This window comes from Halichoerus grypus, chromosome 2 (assembly GCF_964656455.1).
Source record: "Halichoerus grypus chromosome 2, mHalGry1.hap1.1, whole genome shotgun sequence".
In the NCBI taxonomy this organism is placed as follows: domain Eukaryota; kingdom Metazoa; phylum Chordata; class Mammalia; order Carnivora; family Phocidae; genus Halichoerus; species Halichoerus grypus.
Window position 1 is genome coordinate 68,823,293 of NC_135713.1, and position 18,749 is coordinate 68,842,041.

At 41.0% G+C, this 18,749-nt stretch overlaps 1 protein-coding gene across 3 annotated transcripts in view; it reads left to right on the top strand.

The window, feature by feature from the left end:
* Positions 1-448: 448 nt before the first annotated feature.
* Positions 449-18,749, top strand: part of FBXL17 (F-box and leucine rich repeat protein 17) — a 510,677-nt gene continuing 492,376 nt past the window's right edge. Inside the window, exon 1 of one of the 3 annotated variants that reach the window (XM_078066952.1) lies at positions 449-2,027. In XM_078066952.1, the coding sequence (XP_077923078.1) occupies positions 1,044-2,027 (984 nt within the window). In that variant the 5' untranslated portion in view covers positions 449-1,043. The remainder of the gene's footprint in view (positions 2,028-18,749) is intronic. The other 2 variants (XM_078066951.1, XM_078066950.1) reach the window with 2 other exon arrangements.

Sequence of the window (18,749 nt, forward strand, 5' to 3'; positions counted from 1 at the left end):
TTGAGAAACTGTTTATCTTTTTGGCGTGCATAGGTAACTTGATACATGCTTTCACTTTTGAAATAAAGTTATGAAGTCAGCAGTCGGCCACAAGCAACAAGTATAAAAACAAGTGGAATACACAGCGGTGCGGCACCACTCATTAGCCCCTCACGTGAGAACACAGGGCCACACATCTGGTACTGCACCGGAGAAGCAGCAGGGGACCCAAGTCGGCCTTCCGGCGGAACCCTGTTTACGGCTCCTCGGTGGCCTCGGTCTCCGAGTCTGGGGGTGGGGGTGAGGGGAAGAGCGCAGCGGCTCGCGGCCAATGGCAGTTCTTGAACTTACACCTACAGACGTCAGCGCGGCTGTGCAAACGGATGTCACACAGCTGGCTCGGAAGCGTCTCCTCCCGTCCCAGAAAAGAGGCGTGGACCCAGCGGCCTCCGCGAAACCTTGGGCGAGAGAGGGAGGGGCGCGCGCCGCTCCCCGCGAGCCCCGCGCGCTCACCGGCCCGCATCTTCCCAGCAGTCCCTGCCTAGCGGCCGTCCCCGGTGAGCAGCCGGGCGCCCGCGCCCCCGCCCCAAGCGCGCCGCCGCAGCCAGCTCCGCCCCCTCCCCGAGCGGGCCGCGCGCTCCTGCGGCTCCGAGCTGTGTCGCGGGCGCGCGCGCCGCCGGCGGAGCCGCAGTTAAAATGGTCCGAGCGGGACCCCGCGTTCCCCCCGCCGCCGCACTGACTGACTGAGCCGGCGGGCCAGGCTTGGACTGGTCGCGTAGCCGGCAGGCTCGCTCCCTCCGTCGCGTCCCCAAAGCTCGCGCCCATCGTTCTCCCGGCTTCCCGGGGCAAAGCATGTAGCCCCCGTCGGGCGCCCGGGCGGCCCGCAGCTGACGCCCACCCCCCACCGTCGCGTGTGTGCCCGTGTGTGCGTGTGTGTGCGCAGGGCGGGCGACCCCGCCGCGGGCCCGAAGCCGAGGCAGCGAGCGGCCTATCCCGCTGCCGGAGCTCGCTTCTCCGGGCCTCCCTACTTCCCCGTCCCGGTCCCCCTCCTCGGGGCCTTCTATATGGGCCACCTTCTCTCGAAGGAGCCGCGTAACCGCCCGAGCCAGAAGAGGCCTCGCTGTTGCAGCTGGTGCCGCCGCCGCCGCCCTCTCCTCAGGCTGCCCCGCCGGACCCCGGCCAAGGCGCCCCCCCAGCCGGCGGCGCCCCGGAGCCGGGACTGCTTCTTCCGCGGGCCCTGCATGCTCTGCTTCATCGTGCACAGCCCCGGCGCGCCCGCCCCCGCCGGCCCAGAGGAGGAGCCGCCGCTCTCGCCGCCGCCGCGGGACGGGGCCTACGCCGCGGCCGCCTCCTCGCAGCACCTGGCGCGGCGCTACGCGGCCCTGGCTGCCGAGGACTGTGCTGCCGCCGCCCGCCGCTTCCTGCTATCCTCGGCCGCCGCCGCAGCAGCTGCCGCTGCCTCGGCCTCGTCGCCCGCCTCCTGCTGCAAAGAGCTGGGGCTGGCTGCGGCCGCCGCCTGGGACCAGCAGGGCCGGAGCCTCTTCTTGGCCAGCGTGGGGCCCGTGCGCTTCCTGGGGCCGCCCGCTGCCGTGCAACTCTTCCGGGGGCCGCCGCCGCCCGCCGAGCCCCCTACGCCCCCAGAAATGGTGTGTAAGCGGAAGGGGGCCGGGGTCCCCGCCTGCACCCCCTGTAAGCAGCCCCGCTGCGGCGGTGGGGGATGCGGCGGCGGCGGCGGCGGCGGCGGAGGGCCTGCAGGGGGAGGCGCCTCGCCGCCGCGGCCCCCCGACGCCGGCTGCTGCCAGGGCTCCGAGCAGCCACCGCAGCCGCTCTGCCCCCCGCCCTCCTCTCCCACTTCCGAAGGTGCCCCCACAGAGGCCGGCGGGGACGCGGTCCGAGCGGGGGGCACCGCCCCCTCGCCCGCCCAGCAGCAGCATGAATGCGGCGACACGGACTGTCAGGAGCCCCCCGAAAATCCCTGCGACTGTCACAGGGATCCACCCCCTGAAACCCCAGACATCAACCAGTTGCCGCCATCCATCCTGCTCAAGGTGGGTCTGGGCGAGTGGCGCAGGGATGCGTGCTTTCCCCCAACCCCGGCCCCCACCTCGGAGGTTTTCTCTCTCCTCCCCCTAAGCGCGGAGGAGGGGGTTCCCTCATAGCCAGAGAAGTCCGAAGGGGAGAAGCCAATGGGGAAGATGCTTATGGCCTGTTTTTTTGAAGTAGAAAAACTTGGGAGTTTGGTCAGTGTCTTTTAATAGCTTGGGTTTGTTACCACAATTCAGGATTCATCTGTTACTAGATTCCCAGTGGTTTAGAAACTATTCGTAGGTTTTCTGGGAAATATTTTTATCAATTGAGCAATTTACATTTACTGCTAAAGATTTTGTATATTAGTATTTGAGAGTCTTCAAACAGTACTTACCGGTTTGATAGCTGCTAGTTGATGTCAGTAACTGTGACCTTTAATTGAACATTTATTATGATCCGGCACTGTGCCTGAGCTTTATATACATAATATCTCAATCACCCAGTTAACGCTGTGAGATAGGTATTAATAACCCCACTTTATACAAGAAGACACTGATATTTCAATGCTGTGTGCCTACAGTAGTAACTCAGGCAGAAGTGGTCTGTGCTCTGTGGAGTTTAGAATCTAGTGAGGCTTGAAGAGGTTGAATGACTTGTCCAAGGTCACACACACAAAGGGGTGATTTGGGGAATTTAGGCCTGCTGGAGTTGAAAACTGGTTTATGTTATGCTTTGTTGCCTTTCTACATTTTAATCCTTACATACAGTTTGTCAGAAGGTAGAGACAAATGTATTTTTGGGGGGGAATATGGGTGAGGAGGAGACGAGGGTGTCCTATGGGAGCTTTGTCTCACTTTCAACTAAGTAAAATTTGCAATTTTGTTAATGCTAGTGAGAAATTTAAATAAGTGACAAAGTTAGTGTTATTATTACGAGCAAGTTATTTTTTCCTCATGCCCCCCCCCCTTCCTGGAACTTAATAAATATAAACCTTCTTTTTCAGTGTAGGAGATATTTAATACCAGTCAAAAATAACCTAGATAAGAATTTGGCTACTTTTATTGTTACTGATGGAACTGTCATCAGTTACAATTGTTACTCTCACAAATACACTTTTTTGATTAGAGTTTTTGCACATTTATAATCCTGTGTGTTTTGATCTGTTTTACTGTGATATCAATGTTCTTGTAAATAATATAGCAAAAGAATGGGAAAGCACAACTTTTCCTTGAGTCAAAGTGTAATGATTTAACTCTTATCGAGGTGTACTTTCTGGAGGAGTAATTTCCTCCTCTGTGTTCAGGGTGTGCTTTTTAGGGCAGAGGGAACTTTCTTGAGTCCTCTATCTCAGCAAATGACAAATATCAACAAATATTTTGTATAGAAGTTTGATTGCTGTCTTGTTATTTGGCAAGTACGACTGTTTAAAAACCAAAACAAAACCCAGGTTCTTTCTCCTTTCCACCCAAATCATCATATCAGGAGGCAGAGAACATTTTAGTGCCAAACAAACAAACAAACAAACAAAAAACAAAAAAAAAACCATGATCTCCTAATAAAGAAAATTTCTATAGAATAAATTTTGCTAGTATAGATTATCTGCTACAAATGTTTTTCAGATTTTGCTGTGGACTGTTGAAAACTTGGTCTGAAGGACATTTGAGGATTTTACTCATCAGATTTGCTCTGTTGTGTTGGAGTATTTATTTATTTATTTAAAAGGGAAGTATTCTTTTTTTAAAAAAGATTTTATTTATTTATTTGACAGAAAGCGAGAGAGGGAACACAAGCAGGGGGAGTGGGACAGGGAGAAGCAGGCTTCCCACGGAGCAGGGACCCAATGCGGGGCTCGATCCTGGGACCCTGGGATCATGACCTGAGCCAAAGGCAGACACTTAATGACGGAGCCACTCAGGCACCCCTTGCTGGAGTATTTAGACACGTTAGGTAGATTTCCTTGTATTAGAAACTTGAATAAAGATTGTGTGTGTCTTATAGTCATGGTGGTATTCAGCATGAAATGAGTTAGACTATTGGAATGAATTGAAATTGAGGTTTTTCAGTGTTTACCAATCCATTCCAACTTTTAGGAATAGGGCTTTTGATGGTAGAGGCTCTGTCAACATAGATTTTATTCATTGTTCTATCCCCTCCCCTAAGTGCAGTGGCTGGTATTTAGTAGCTCTGAGTAAATATTTATGAACAGATGAATGGCTAGGTGCTTAGGAAGTCTGGGCTGATACTCTGGGTGAATATGCCATGCCACTAAGAGAAGCCTCTTAGAAATGTTTATATCCTGCCTGAGTTGTTTTTTGAGCCACAGTAAAAGCCCCATGATGGTGAATGGGTTCTGGCTCAATTTTTGGTGAGAATTGAAGGTGTTTGGCTTGTAGAAGAGAAGACTGGGAGCTATGATGATGTTTTTATTTTTAAATTTTATTTATTTATTTTTAAAGGATTTTATTAGAGAGAGAGAGGGGATGAGCAGGGGGAGGGGCAGAGGAAGTGGGAGAAGCAGTCTTCCTGCTGAGCAGGGAGCCCAACGCGGGATTCCATCCCAGGACCCTGAGATCATGACCTAAGCCAAAGGCAGATGTTTAACTGACTGAGCCACCCAGGCACCCTATGAGGATGTTTTTATAGTACAAGAAGAATTGTTGCATAGAGAGGTAAAAATCCATCACCTCTATTGGAAAAATTCTTAGAAAGCATGCCCTTTGTCCCTAATAATGGGTCAGTAGCCTTTATGACTGTATTGCTGTATCTTTTGTACCAGAAGTTACTGTAGTTGTAAAAAGGGGGGAGGGGGTGGAGGAGGGAGAGTTTGGAAGAGAAATGTAAGGAAATGTGATTTAAAGGTTGTTTTTAAGGGAAACTACCAACTTTTTCCAGGTAACTTTTTTTTCCACGCAAAAAGCAAACAAAACAAAACAAAAACAAAAACAAAACCCCAAAACAAACAAAAAAGAAAAAAAAATCCTACCTAAATTCTTTTTATGGCAGTTCATAGGGCAGATTTTTGGTTCAATATCAAAAAGATTTTCCTTTTAAATTTTATATTTATGTAACTTGCCTTAAAACATTAAAATAATGCAGGTAGGGCGAAAGTTTGCCTAGATTCACCCTTACCTTCTCATCTAGTTTCCTCTCCAGAGGTAACTAACCACTGTTACAAGTTTAGATTATTCTTCTAGAACAGCTCTGTAGAGTACAGTGGCTTAAAGTAGTTAAAATTAAATCAAATTTAAAATTCGGTTTCTCAGTCACAATAGCCACATTTCAGAGATTAGTAGTCACGTGTGACTGGCTGCTACCATACTGGACTGTGCAGATCCAGAAAATTTCTCTCATTGTAGAAAGACCTGTGTAAACCTTCATAGCTTTTTTTCATAAATGGCACCAAAATGTACATGTTGTGAATTTTTTTGTTTTGTTAGTAGTATGGTTTGGAAGACTTTTCTTATTAGTAAGTAGTGTATATGGTTTCCTTCATTCTTTTTTTTTGGTAAAAGTTTATTTATTTAAGTAATCTCTACACCCAGCCTGGGGCTTGAACTCACAACCCTGAGATCAACAGTTGCATGCTCTACTGACTTAACCAGCCAGGTGCCCCTTCCTTCATTCTTTTTAACTGCTGCATAGTATTCCATAGTTTTATACCATACTGTATTTTTCTGTTATTGAATGGTTCTAACTTACTGCTACTACCAACAATGCTAATAGATGTTTTCTGTGCACATATAGTCATTTTTTTAGTGTAGATTTCAAGAAAGTGGAATTTTAGGGTTAAAGAATGTGTACATTTGGAAATTTAGAAAATCCTTTCTAACAATAAGAACTGTGTAAAAACAATGAATTCTTTCTTGAAATAGTGAGCTTCACTGGAGATCATAATTTAACTTCAGAACAGGAAGAGACCTTTGAGATCTGGGTACTCCCCACTTCTTTTACATGAAAAAACAGGCCTGGAGAAGTGAAATGGCTTACCCCAAGACATTTTAGATAGTGAAAGGCAGACCTTGGTCTAGAACCCCTCTCAATATTTGCAGGCCTAGAGATCTTTTCAATATATTATGAAAGAGGGTCTCAGTAATCTTCTCTCAGAGATTTTATGAAAGAGATTTTCCTGAATTGGGGGTGGCAGGGAGGAGCTTACACCAGACAACTTCTAAACTATTATGAGTCAGAGGCTAATTTTATAATTGGGTCTGTAGGGCTGAAATGTGGTCTTTAAATATAAGAAATCTGAGAAGTAGGGAATGGCTCTTCAAAGGTCATCTATGGGAATAGCATTTTCTTAAGGACTCAAGCCTGTTATAGTTGATCTTTGTTTGATGGACTGCTTTGGATCAACTAAGGTAGCTTCAGTCTTTGGTACCTGTTGCCTTTATAACTTAAAGCAAACCTGCCTTGTGATATCACAATTAGATTTTTATATTGTGGAGCCACTATGCAACAGTTTTACCAAATGATAGCAGTGGAATACTTTTCTTTAAGTGTTACTATTTGAGTAACTGCTATTTGAGATCTGTATTTAATATTTAGAGACTTTGTGTGCTTTATGTTGAGATATCTTGCTCTCTGTCAGCAGACCTGTTTCTTTCCAGAGGAAACGAGATGAGAGGTCCAGAATCTATCACCACAATTAGAAAACTGCTGCACCATGCGTGCACCCCTGATAATGTGTTAGTAGGTATTAAATCTTGATTTTTACAGCTTTATTGCCAACAGGTTCCTTTAGTTATCAAGAAAGAATTTTGTAAGAGAAATGTACTTTGGGGGAAGGCTTATTTTCTTGATCTGTTTGTTTTTTTAAAATATGAAAATAAGGTTGAAAGCAATGGAAATGGGAGTCAAAGAAAAAAGTAATACTGCTTTTGAAAACTTTGAATGTAGATTACTAGTAGGTAAGAGGAACTAAGTTTTATGTAGCATTTCATGAATGCTTGACTTAAGGACTCCGGTACCAGATAACCTCTAGAAGGTATATCTCTGTAATTCTAGGGATGAGTTTAGTCAACTCTGAAATGGAATGTTGTTAGTTAGTCAGGTTCAAGGTTTTTCTTTGTTGAAGAATGCCAAAGTAATCTTGATTAACTTAGGCCACAAAAGGTGAGATTTGTTTATTTCTTGAGAGGTCTAAAAATTTTGGTGCCTTGTAATGAGTAGCTGTCAAGGGGATAACCCTGAGCCTTTTTTTTTTTGGCCAGCTTTGGGATACCAACTTGTATAAATGATAGCAAATATGAAAAGATAAGTGAGGGCATATATGAAAGTATTTAATATTAGCATAATAGTTTCCTAAAAAGTTGCTTAATTTTGACTGAATATCATTTTATGTTTGTCAAGAGTCTTGCCCAAGTTTGGAGCCAAGTGGTGTGCTAAGAGAGTAGTGATGGGTGATTTGTTACCTACATACATATATATATTCCCTAGCTCTGTCCACTTGAGAGGGCCTTAGAGAAGCAATGCCCAATAACAATGTGTGCACTTAGCATCCAGATCCTAGCTTCTAAAAACCATTCTCTGCTAAAATGAATCAGTGTTGTTGGAGAAATGGCTGATTACAGAGCTGGTACCAGGGAAGTACAAGATAAGCCTAGAATATTTTGTCCTAGAGCATAAGGAAGTGTTCAAAGAATAATGGATATATGTCAGAAGGGCACATCGTTTCATAGTACCTCCTCCCAAAATACTTAAAAAAAAAAAAAGTTTTGTGCTTTGTTCAATTTTGTGACTGGCTTTAGAGTAAAACTTATTCTTGTGTAAATTTCAAAATACCTGACTCTACAGTAGAGTAGCACTCTGTATAATAGTTTGGATTTTATGTTTGCTGTGCCTTAAATTTTAATAATTAAATTGCAAGAAATTATTTTAAATTATAGATTAGGAAATAGTTTTAGAGTCTGTGACTCCCCTGTGGCTGTGTGCTTAGAAAAGTACCAGAAATATGTTTTGTGCCTCTTTTTCTAAACGGTGCTTTATTCAAGACACTATTTAGTAAATGTTATTTTCAAGCTTTTGGTAGGTAATATAAGTAGAATATTTAAGAAGCAAGGTATGATATACATGGAAAAAAATTGAAAAGGGCAGAAAAGTTGATCTTGGTTGAAATAGTTAATTCTGAGAAGATTGCAAAGAGGGAATTTATATGAATCTTAAGGATATTATCTGCTTAATTATTTATTATAACGTGTGATGTTTGTGTATGTGCGTATATGTTTTCTCAAATAGGAATTCAAAGATTCTGGGAAGGAAAATGATAGGATGATAGAAATACAGAGCTTATGGATGTTTTTAAAAAACAGCTATATTGATATTTAATTTACTCATTTTAAGTATACAGTTTGAGTTTTTTTTTTTTTTTTTAAGATTTTATTTATTTGAGAGAGAGAGAGAGCACATGAGCAGGGGGAGGGTAAGAGGGAGAAGCAGACTCCCTGTTGAGCGGGGAGCCCAACATGGGGCTCAGTCCCAAGATGCTGGGTTCATGACTTGAGCCAAAGGCAGATGCTTAACCAACTGAGCCACCTAGGCACCCCTACAGTTTGAGTTCTAATAAGTGTTTAGTGTTGTACGACCATCATTATAATACAGTTTTAGAACACCTCAAATAGTTTCCTTGTGCCTCTTTGCAGTCAATTTCTGCTCACACCCCTAGCCCCAGGCAACCACTGATTTGCTTTCTGCCTCTATAGTTTTGCCTTTTCTAGAAATTTCATATAAATGGCGTCATACAATATGTAGTCAAGAATATCCTGGGTTTTTTTTTCTTTTAAGATTTTATTTATTTGACACACAGAGCACAAGCAGGGGGAGCAGAGGAAGAGGAAGAAGCAGGCTCCCCGCTGAGCAGGGAGCCTGACACGGGGCTTGATCCCAGAATCCTGGGATCATGACCTGAGCTGAAGGCAGACGCTTAACCAACTGAGCCACCCAGGTGCCCCAAGAATACTGTGTTTTATCTTGAATACCTCTGTATCTCTCATGACACCTAGCATAGTCCCTGACACAACAGGACTCAATATAAAATAGCTACACAAATTTACTTCAAGTATTATTTCTATAACTTGCATGCCATCTGCTTACTCATAAACTTTTACAGTAATATTTGATAGCAGATAAGATCTCCTTAACAAAAATTAGATGGCCAAATGTAGGTATTGGCCTTGTTGATTTTCAAGTACTCCCAACGTTCTGTGGAATAAGTATGATCAAGTGTTAAACAACAATGCATTTTCTGGAAGTTTTTTCAGTCTGAATTCTCTTCTGAAATTTGACACTAATGCCTTGCTCAAAAATAGAATCTTTCAAGGCTCAGGAATATTTGGATGTTGCTGGTAGTGATTATTTCAGATTATATCTGTAATATGATATGTACCTTTTCTGGTAATTCATATTTTAGTTGTGTTTTCCAGGTCTGCCACTAAAGATAAAGAATATCACGTTTGTTTTCAACCCAGGTCCTGACTAGAAGTCACTGCTGTTTCCCGGTATCCATTCCCCTCATATTCTTTTTAGTAACGGAATTTACCGTGTTCTAGCTTGGCACATGATCACCTAATTAGAGGCTGTTTTTCAGCCTTTCTTGTAGATAGGTGTAGCTCTGTGACTAAATATTAGGTAACAGAATATGAGTGGAAGTAATATGTACAACTTTTTAGTCATACCATAAAAGCAGCTGCTTGCGCTTTGCTTCCTCTTCCCTTTTTCAGGGCTAGACCACCTGGATTATGAGAGTAAGCCATCCTCTACTCTGTAGCTGAAGGCAGTGATGGCAGAGCAACAAGGTACAAAATGATAGATCCTTGGATTTTCCACATCCGTAGAATACCTACACCTACTTAGTTTGAATTTCTGTCATGTTCAAGCTATTGCTAACAGGCCTGTGTTAAAGTAAGCAATTTCCTGGCTTGATGCAAGTGGCATCCCAGTTTTTTTCAGTGTCCTTCTTCCCCTTTATAGTTTTCTTTATTCAACAAAAATGTTGTTACAGGTCAGTCCTTGACAGACCAACATTCTCTTTCTTCAATCTTTGAAATACTCTTTCTCTTGAATCTCTCAAATTATCCAAAGTTAATTTGGAAATGCCTTTGACTATATAATCTTAAAGCCAGTGAACACATCTCAAGTTGAGGTCTCTCTCACAGAAACCCAGGTACATGTGCACAAATGTTGGTTAAATGAGTTAAGATAGTTTGGAGGAGAAGTAGTTACTTTCTCAGGAGTTAAGATTTGAGAGAGAGGGCATTTTAATGACATAAAGAAAAGCAGGAATATTTAAATATTGTGTTAGGTATCTTTATGTAACAAATTATGCCAACACTTAGTTTAAAACCACAAATTTTATTATTTCATATTTTCTGTGGGGTAATAATCCCTTTGAGACTTGGTCCCATTTGATCCCGGGTCTCTTATGAGGCGGTATTCAAGGTGTTGCCTGGAGCTACTCAACTGGGGCTCAAGAATTCCTGTCGAGACTTCCTTGTGAAATTGTTGGCAGGCCTCAGGTCCTCATTGGCTGTTGGCTCTGTGCTTAAGTTCCTTGCCATGCCCCGTGGCTTCTCCATAGGGTTAATAGCAGCATGGCAGCTCATCCTCCCAGAGCAACAGATCCAAGAATGCCCAAAACTGGAAGCCATTTTTTTTTTTTTTAACCTAATCCCAGAAGTAACATCCTATCAGTTTTGCCATACTCTGTTCATTAGAAGTGAGTCAGTCATTAAATCCAGCTCGCACTCAAGGAGAGGATTATACAAGTGTAAATAAATATCAGGAGGTGAGTTCATTTGGGGCCATTGTGCAGGTTGCCTACCACAAACAATATGCAAAGATCTATTATATATGCATTGGAATATAAGCTTAATATTTTGCCTTTTTATTTTTATCCATCTTTTCTGGTACCAGTTTTATCTACCCTTCACCCACTTATTAGATTTTCTTTCAGCTGGATAACTAAAACTCATAGAGATCCACCTAGATTTAGTCAGTTATCTGTAGATTATAACAATCATCTCACTTTAACAAAATAGAAAACTAATGTTCAAAGAAAGTACAATCCAAAGTCAGATCTATTTTAAACAAGGTGCTTCTTGGTTCCAGTGACCATGGTCTACATATCTTCTATTTGTTAAGGGACAGATTACCCCTTTAAAACCACGGAGTTCTTTAACCTTAAACAAATGATCTACATTCCCTGAATCTTTACTTTTCCATCTTATAAAATGAGGAGGATGAGCATAAAAATAACCACAAAAGAGAGACTTCCAGCTATAGTTGCAGGAAGAGTTTGGTGAATCCTCTCCACAAAAATAAAGTAAAACTAGGCAAAATTGCCTACAACTATTTGGGCTTCGGAAATTGACCAAAGGCAGAAAAAAATTGAGAATCATTTATTCTTAGGAAAATTGCTAACGCTTTTAAGAACAGTTGATGTCTACAGCATTCTTGCTTTCCCCAATTCCTTTGGCAAGAACCAGAGTTTGGGAAACCAGCGGCCTTGCTGCCAGAGGCTAAGTCAGTTTGTGGCAACAAGTAAAAACCTGTATTTGTCAACTTAAAGTGATAAACTTGACAGGAAACAAATAGTGAAAACCCACATATTTGCAAGTCTTAGGTTTTGATGCCAATTGGGATGGGTCAGGGGATTTAACAGGCAGACCTTGGAAATGAGAAAACCATAAAGGGATAAGCTCTCCACATGTCCCTCGTTTACTGTGAAACCATGCACATATACAGGGGAGACCTGAAGTTTCTAGCAGAAGGCAAGGGCCAAGGCAGACTTGAGAAATGGCTAAGCCTTGAATGTGCTCTTCCCATCCCATGCACAGATTGAAGAGCAGGTTTGAGATGTGTGAGTATACCTTTGCCCAGATAACTAGCTGAAAACTAAGCTATGCAGACATAGGGTAACCTCTTTAGGAAGCCAGAGTAAAAAAATATGTAAGTATTAAAACCTGAGCAGAGACATCAATACTTCAGGGGACATAGATCCCATAGTTTAAGGCCAGGGAAATTAAAATGTCAAAAAAATTCCAGGGGTGGCTGGCTGGCTCAGGTGGTAGAGCGTATGACTTGATCTCAGGGTTGTGAGCCTACCCTGGGGCTTGAGTTCATGACCCTGATATCAAGACCTGAGCTGAAATCAAGAGTCAGATGCTTAACTGATTGAGCCACCCGGGAGCCCCTAAAATGTCTAGTTTTTTCTTTTTTTTTTAAGATTTTATTTATTTATTTAAGAGAGAACATGAGCGAGAGGGAGAAGCAGATTCCCCATTGAGCAGGGAGCCTGACGTGGGGATCGATCCCAGGATTCCAAGATCATGTCCTGGGCCAAAGGCAGACACTTAACTGACTGAGCCACCCAGGTGTTTCTAAAATGTCTAGTTTTTAAGAAAAAGCTATGAGACATGTCAAGAGACAGAAAAATGTGACCTATACTGAGAGAAAAAAAGTAGTTAATAGAAAATGACTCAGTGGGCTCAGATAATAGACTTAAAACTGTAAACATGTTAAAAAATAGAAGGAAACATTTAAATTATAGGAAAAAATATGATGACACTGACTCTCAACAAATGATGAATCTCAATACAAAGAAATGGAATCTATAAAAAGAGTATTTCATTTTTTGGGTGTTATAAATGGAAATGCTTTCTTAATTTCATTTTGAATTATTCATTGTTAATGTGTGGAAATATTTGCTTATTAGCTCTAAAATTTTTTTTGTGTTCTTTAGGATTTTTTATATATAAGATCATGATATCTATAATTTTAATTCTTCCTTTCTTGGATGCCTTTCATTTCTTTTTCTTGAATAGTTGCCCAGGTTGGAATCTCTAGTACACTGGAGAGAGCAGACATCCTTGTCTTGTTCCTCATCTCAGGGGAAAAATGTTCCGTCTTTCACCATCAAGTATAATGTTAGCTTTGTGTTTTTAATAGATGTGCCATCTATCAAGTTAAGGAAGGTTCTTTTTATTTCTAGTTTTCTGAGTATTTTTATCAAGAAGGGTATTGGATTTTGTTGAGTGGTTTTTCTGCATCTATTGAGATGGTCATTAAAAAAAAAAACTTTTATAACATCTAAAAGCAGTGAGAGGAAGATAGCGCTGTATATAAATGGAACAATATTTCAAAGGATTCATGGCTTCAAAAATAATGGATTTTAGAGAATATTGAATGAACATTTTTACAGTGATGAGTGGGAAAAAAAAGCACAAAAAACCAAAACTGTCAACCCAGAATTCTTTATACAATCAACAGTTGTATTAAGAAATAAAGAAACAAAGAAACAAAGATAATATGTCATGAGCAAAACCTAAGAAAATGTTCATCCACTCATTTGAGGTACAGGAAGTGCTAAAAAATGTACGTTAGGTTGAAAAGCAATGAAACAGATGGAAACTTGTATATTCCAGAAGGAATGAAAACCATCAAAAATGCAATTGCATCTGTCTTCTTGATCTACTGGAGAGGGAGTGGAATTCATAGGTAATAAAATAAAAATTTGGTATCAAAAAATCTCCTTCATTTTATTAATATGGTGTATTAAATGGATTTCTTTCTACATTTGGGCCACTTTTGCATTCCTGGGGTAAATCCTACCTGGCCATGGTATATAATCCTTTTAATATGTACTGGATTCAGTTTGCTAATATTTTGTTGAAGATTTTTGCATCTGTATTCGTAAGGGACATTGGTCTGTAGTTTTCTTGTGATGCCTTTGTTTGGCTTTGGTATCAGGGTAAACCTGACCTCATAGAATGAGTTAGGAAGTGTTACCTCATCCTCCAGTTTGGAAGAATTTAAGGATTAGTCTTAGTTCTTCAAATGTATCACTAATTATTTCCTCTGTTCCTTGGCTTTTCTTTGTTGGAAGTTTTTTGATTACTGATTTAATCTTTTTACTTATAGTTCTATTCAGATTTTCTATTTCTTCTTGAGTCAGTTCTTTTGTACTTTGTATGCTTCTAGGAATTTGTCCATTTCATCTAGGTTATTTAGTTGGCATAGTATTCTATAATTTTTTCTATTTCTGTAAGGTTGGCAGTGGTGTTTCTATTTTCATTCATGGTTTTAGTAACTTGAGTGTTCTCTCTTTTTAGTCTGGTAAAGGTTTGTCAGTTTTGTTGAACTTTCCAAGGATTTTTCAGCTTCTGTTTTCATTGTTTCTGTTATTTTTCTAGTCTATATTTTTTATTTGCTCTGATTTTTAATTTCTTCCTTCTGCTTGGCCTGTATTTAGTTTCCTCTTCTTTTTTCTGTAAGGTGGAAGGTTAGGTTATTGGTTTGAGATCTTTATTCTTTTTAATACAATTACTTACAGCTATATTCCATAAATTTTGGGATATTGTGTTTTTGTTTTCATTTATCTTAAAATATTTTTTATTTTTCCCTCTGAGTTTATCTTACTGTTTTCAAGTGTGTTGTTTAATTTCCACACGTTTCCAGATTTCCTTTTGTTACTGATTTCTAATTTCATTCCACTGTGGTCAGAGAAGATATTTTGTATAATTTCAATCTTCTAACATTTATGAGACTTGATTTGTGGCTAACATACAGTTTATCCATGTTCACTTGAGAAGAATGTATATTCTGTTGTTGTTTAGTGGAGTGTTGTATAAAATATCTGTTAGGCCTAGTTGAGTGTTCAGATTGTCAATTTCCTCATTTATCTTCTGTCTGGTTGTTTTATCCATTATTGAAATGTAGTGTTGAAGTCTCTAAGTATTGTAGAACTGTTTATTTTTCCCTTCAGTTCTGTCAGTTTTTGATTCATCTATTTTGGACCTCTGTTGCTATATGTACATATATAATTCTTATATCTCTTTTAGGGGATTTACCCTTTTATCATTCTGTAATTTTTTGGTCTCTTGTAACAGTTTTTGTTTTAAAGTCTATTTTGTCTGACATTAGTGTGGACACTACAGTTCTTTTTTGGTTACTATTTGAATAGAATACATTTTTCCATCCTTTTACTTTTAACCCATGTGTGTCCTTGGATCTAAAGCGAGTCTCTTATAGACACTATGTAATTTGATCACCTTTTTGTTCCATTCCTTCATTCTCTGTTTCTAAATTGGAGAGTTTAATGTTTTTATATTTGATGTAATTACTGATAAGGAAAGACTTCTACCATTTTCTTATTTGTTTTTTCTGTCTTATACTTTTTGTTGAATTCCTCCATTGCTGCTCTTTGTATTAGATATTTGTAGTGTACTATTTTGATTCCCTTCTCTTTTCTTCGTGTGTGTGTGTATATTTAGTTACTTCGTTAATATTTGCTGTGGGGTTATAATTAACATCATAATTTAACAGTCTAGTTTGAGTTAATACTGTTCTGTTGATCTTGAGCCTATTGATGGTAGTACCCCCTGTCAGAAATGCCTGTAGTGTTTTCCTAGGCACACATTACTTATGGCAAGCTACACAGCTATTTCTGCTACCAGGGCCCCTATGTATAGCTGGGCCAGGTCTTCTGCTTCTTATTATGACATATGTAGCACACCAAGCACCATCTAGCTAGGTTGAGGGTAGAGAGTAAGAGTCTTGGAGCTCTGCCTTTATAAGAGTCCAAGGGTGGAGTGTCTAGGGTTTTGCAGGTTTACTCTCTATTGGCTAATTTAAAGCAGAAAAGCAGGAATTAGGGCATAAGAAGGGAGAAACAGGGTCACTCAAGCAGTCAGTTATCTAGGTAACCTGGGGTTTTCTGAGAGACCTTAATTGGTGGTGGTTGTTTTTTTTAGTAGCTGTGTCATACAGCTGGCAATATGTTTATTCAGGATAAATGTTTTTTTTTTTTTGAAATGGGCGTCATGGCAATTAAAAGCTTAATATTAGACATACTAAAATCAAAAAAGCTTATTGTCAAACACTTAAACTACAGATACCAATATAGTTTCAGTGGTATATAAAACCTTTGTTCCTATATTTATGTTGTTATTGTCACAACTTAGACTTTTATGTGCTTTGTGCCCTTTCATAAAGATTTATAACTATTATTTTATGTAGTTGCCTTTCAGTCGTGTAGAAAATAAAAGGGGTACAAGCCCAAAATACATTAATTCTGAATTTTATATTTACCTACATAAATACCTATCTTTATTGGTGTTTTTTATTTCTTCCTGTGGTTTCAAACTATTGGCTCATGTTCTTTCAGTTCAGCCTGAAGAGCTCCCTCTAGCATTTCTTACACTTAGGTCTGCTAGTGTCATACTCCCTCAGTTTTTGTTTATCTGGAAATATTTTAATTTCCCCATCATTTTTGAAGAATAGTTTTGCCAGATATACTGCTTTCTTTCAGCACTTTAAATACGTTATCTCATTGCCTTTTGGCTTACATAGTTTCTGACGTGAAATCAGTTGTTAACCTTATTGAGAATCCTTTGTACGTGATGAATTGCTTTTTTTGCTGCTTCCAGGGTTCTCTCTTTGTCTTCTGACAATTTGATCATAATGTGTCTGGGTGTAGAGTCTTTGAGTTAATCTTTCTGGTGTTCATTGAGTTTATGAATGTCTAGATTTATCTTTCATCAGGTTTGTCAGGGAACAGCATTGTTTTATTGATTTTTAAACATTTTTTAAAGATTTTATTTATTAGATTGAGCATGCACAAATGGTGGGGGGGGGAGCAGAGGAAGAGGGAGAAGCAGACTCCCCACTGAGCAGGGAGCCCGACATGGGGCTCGATCCCAGGACCTTGAGAATATGACCTGAGCTGAAGGCAGATGCTTAACTGACTGAGCCACCGAGGTGCCCCAGCATTGTTATATTTAGACTGAAATTTCTATCTTACCTTCCGTGGCCTGTGATTATAGTTTTGGCTCAGTTTTTAATTTTTTTTTTTTAATTATTTTTTTTTAAGATTTTATTTATTTGCGAGAGAGAGAATGAGAGACAGAGAGCATGAGAGGGAGGAGGGTCAGAGGGAGAAGCAGACTCCCTGCTGAGCAGGGAGCCCGATGTGGGACTCGATCCCAGGACTCCAGGATCATGACCTGAGCCGAAGGCAGTCGCTTAACCAACTGAGCCACCCAGGCGCCCCAGTTTTGGCTCAGTTTTAAAAGACTTTGCTATACTACTGGGTTTCTTCTGTACAACTTTGGGTTTCTTCTGTACACATACAGCTTTGTGGTTAACTTGGGATTTTTGTCACTTTATATACAGAGTTAGAGGTCTTCTTTTCTGATCCTTCCTTTACTCTGACTTAGAGTCCCCTTTCCTTGGTTCTTTGGCTGGAAAGATAGAGTTTCTCTCAGAGTTAGAGCCACCTCTGCTGCTATCACTTTTGTATAACTGGGGCTACTTTTATTTTATTTTATTTTTAGGATTTCTTTATTTTACAGGGGGAGGGGCAAAGGGAGAGGGAGAGACAGAATCCTAAGGAGACTCCCCGCCAAGTGTGTAGCCTGATGTGGGCTTGATCCCATGACTCTGAGATCATGACCTGAGCCTAAACCAAGAGTCAGATGCTTAACCAGCTGAGCCACCCAGGTGCCCCTGGGGCTGCTTTTATGGTGAAATGTTAAGAAAAAGGTAGCAAGGATTCCTTTCACACTCTGGTCACAGAGTTCTCTTTGGTAGTTCTACTGGCTGGAAAATGGTTTCACTTTCAGGCTTTTAGGTGCCTATATAGCTGCCACTTTGCAGCTCTGTGACTGAGGCTGTATTTGGGACTTGGCCAGCAGAGAGGAAAGAGAAAAGGGAAAGAAAAGAAAACCCCAAATGAGGATTCTTCTCATATTCTGTTTCACATTCTGTCCAGAAAGATGGCTTTCTGTGTTTTAGTTGTGCCTTATGTATACTTCTGCACAGGGGCCATCCTGTTCCATGATGGGAGATAAAAGGAAAAAAACCTCAGGAAACTCATTACTTTTATTAGTCATTCTTTTTTTTAAAGATTTTGTTTTTTTATTATTTATTTGAGGGAGAGAGAGTGAGAGAGCATGGGGGGGGGGGAGGGTCAGAGGGAGAAGCAGACTCCCCGCTGAGCAGGGAGCCTGATGCGGGACTCGATCCCTGGATGCCAGGATCATGACCTGAGCTGAAGGCAGTCGCTTAACCAACTGAGGCACCCAGGTGTCCCTATTAGTCATTCTTTAAGTTTTGGCTCACCTCCCCAGTCCATCTGTTATTAACCTTTTAGAGTCCTTAGTTAGTTGCTTTTTGTATGTTGTCCCGAGGTTTTAGTTGTCATGAGTGGGAGTGAGAAGTTTTAGTGGGCTTAACTCCATCTTTGCTGGTGATTCTTAAACATATATTTTATTTCTCACTGGACCCTTGGAAGAGGAATGATAGTTGTGCAGAGGAGGCAGTTATTTTCCCCAGGTTCAAGATTTAAGCACAGTAGAGTTTTTAGCTTAGATGTCTACAACTTTTGGCTGCATGGAGGTTTATCATTTTAGGTCATAGTTGTGATAGGAATCATTTATATACTACTTACTCTGTTTCAGATCTTGTTCCCAAAACTTTACCTATACTTGTTTGGTCCTCACAGTAACTCTGTCAGGTCAATACTATATTATCCCAATTTTAAAGATAAGGAAATTGGGGGGTCTGGGTGGCTGAGCCCTCGGCTCAGGTCATGATCTCAGGGTCCTGGGATCGAGCCCGTGTCAGCTCTCTGCTCAGCAGGGAGTCTGCTTCTCCCTCTCCCTCTGCCCCTCCCCCTGCTCGTTGTTCTAACTCTCTCTCTCTCTCTGTCCCTCTCTCAAATCTTAAAAAAAATAAAGATAAGGAAATTG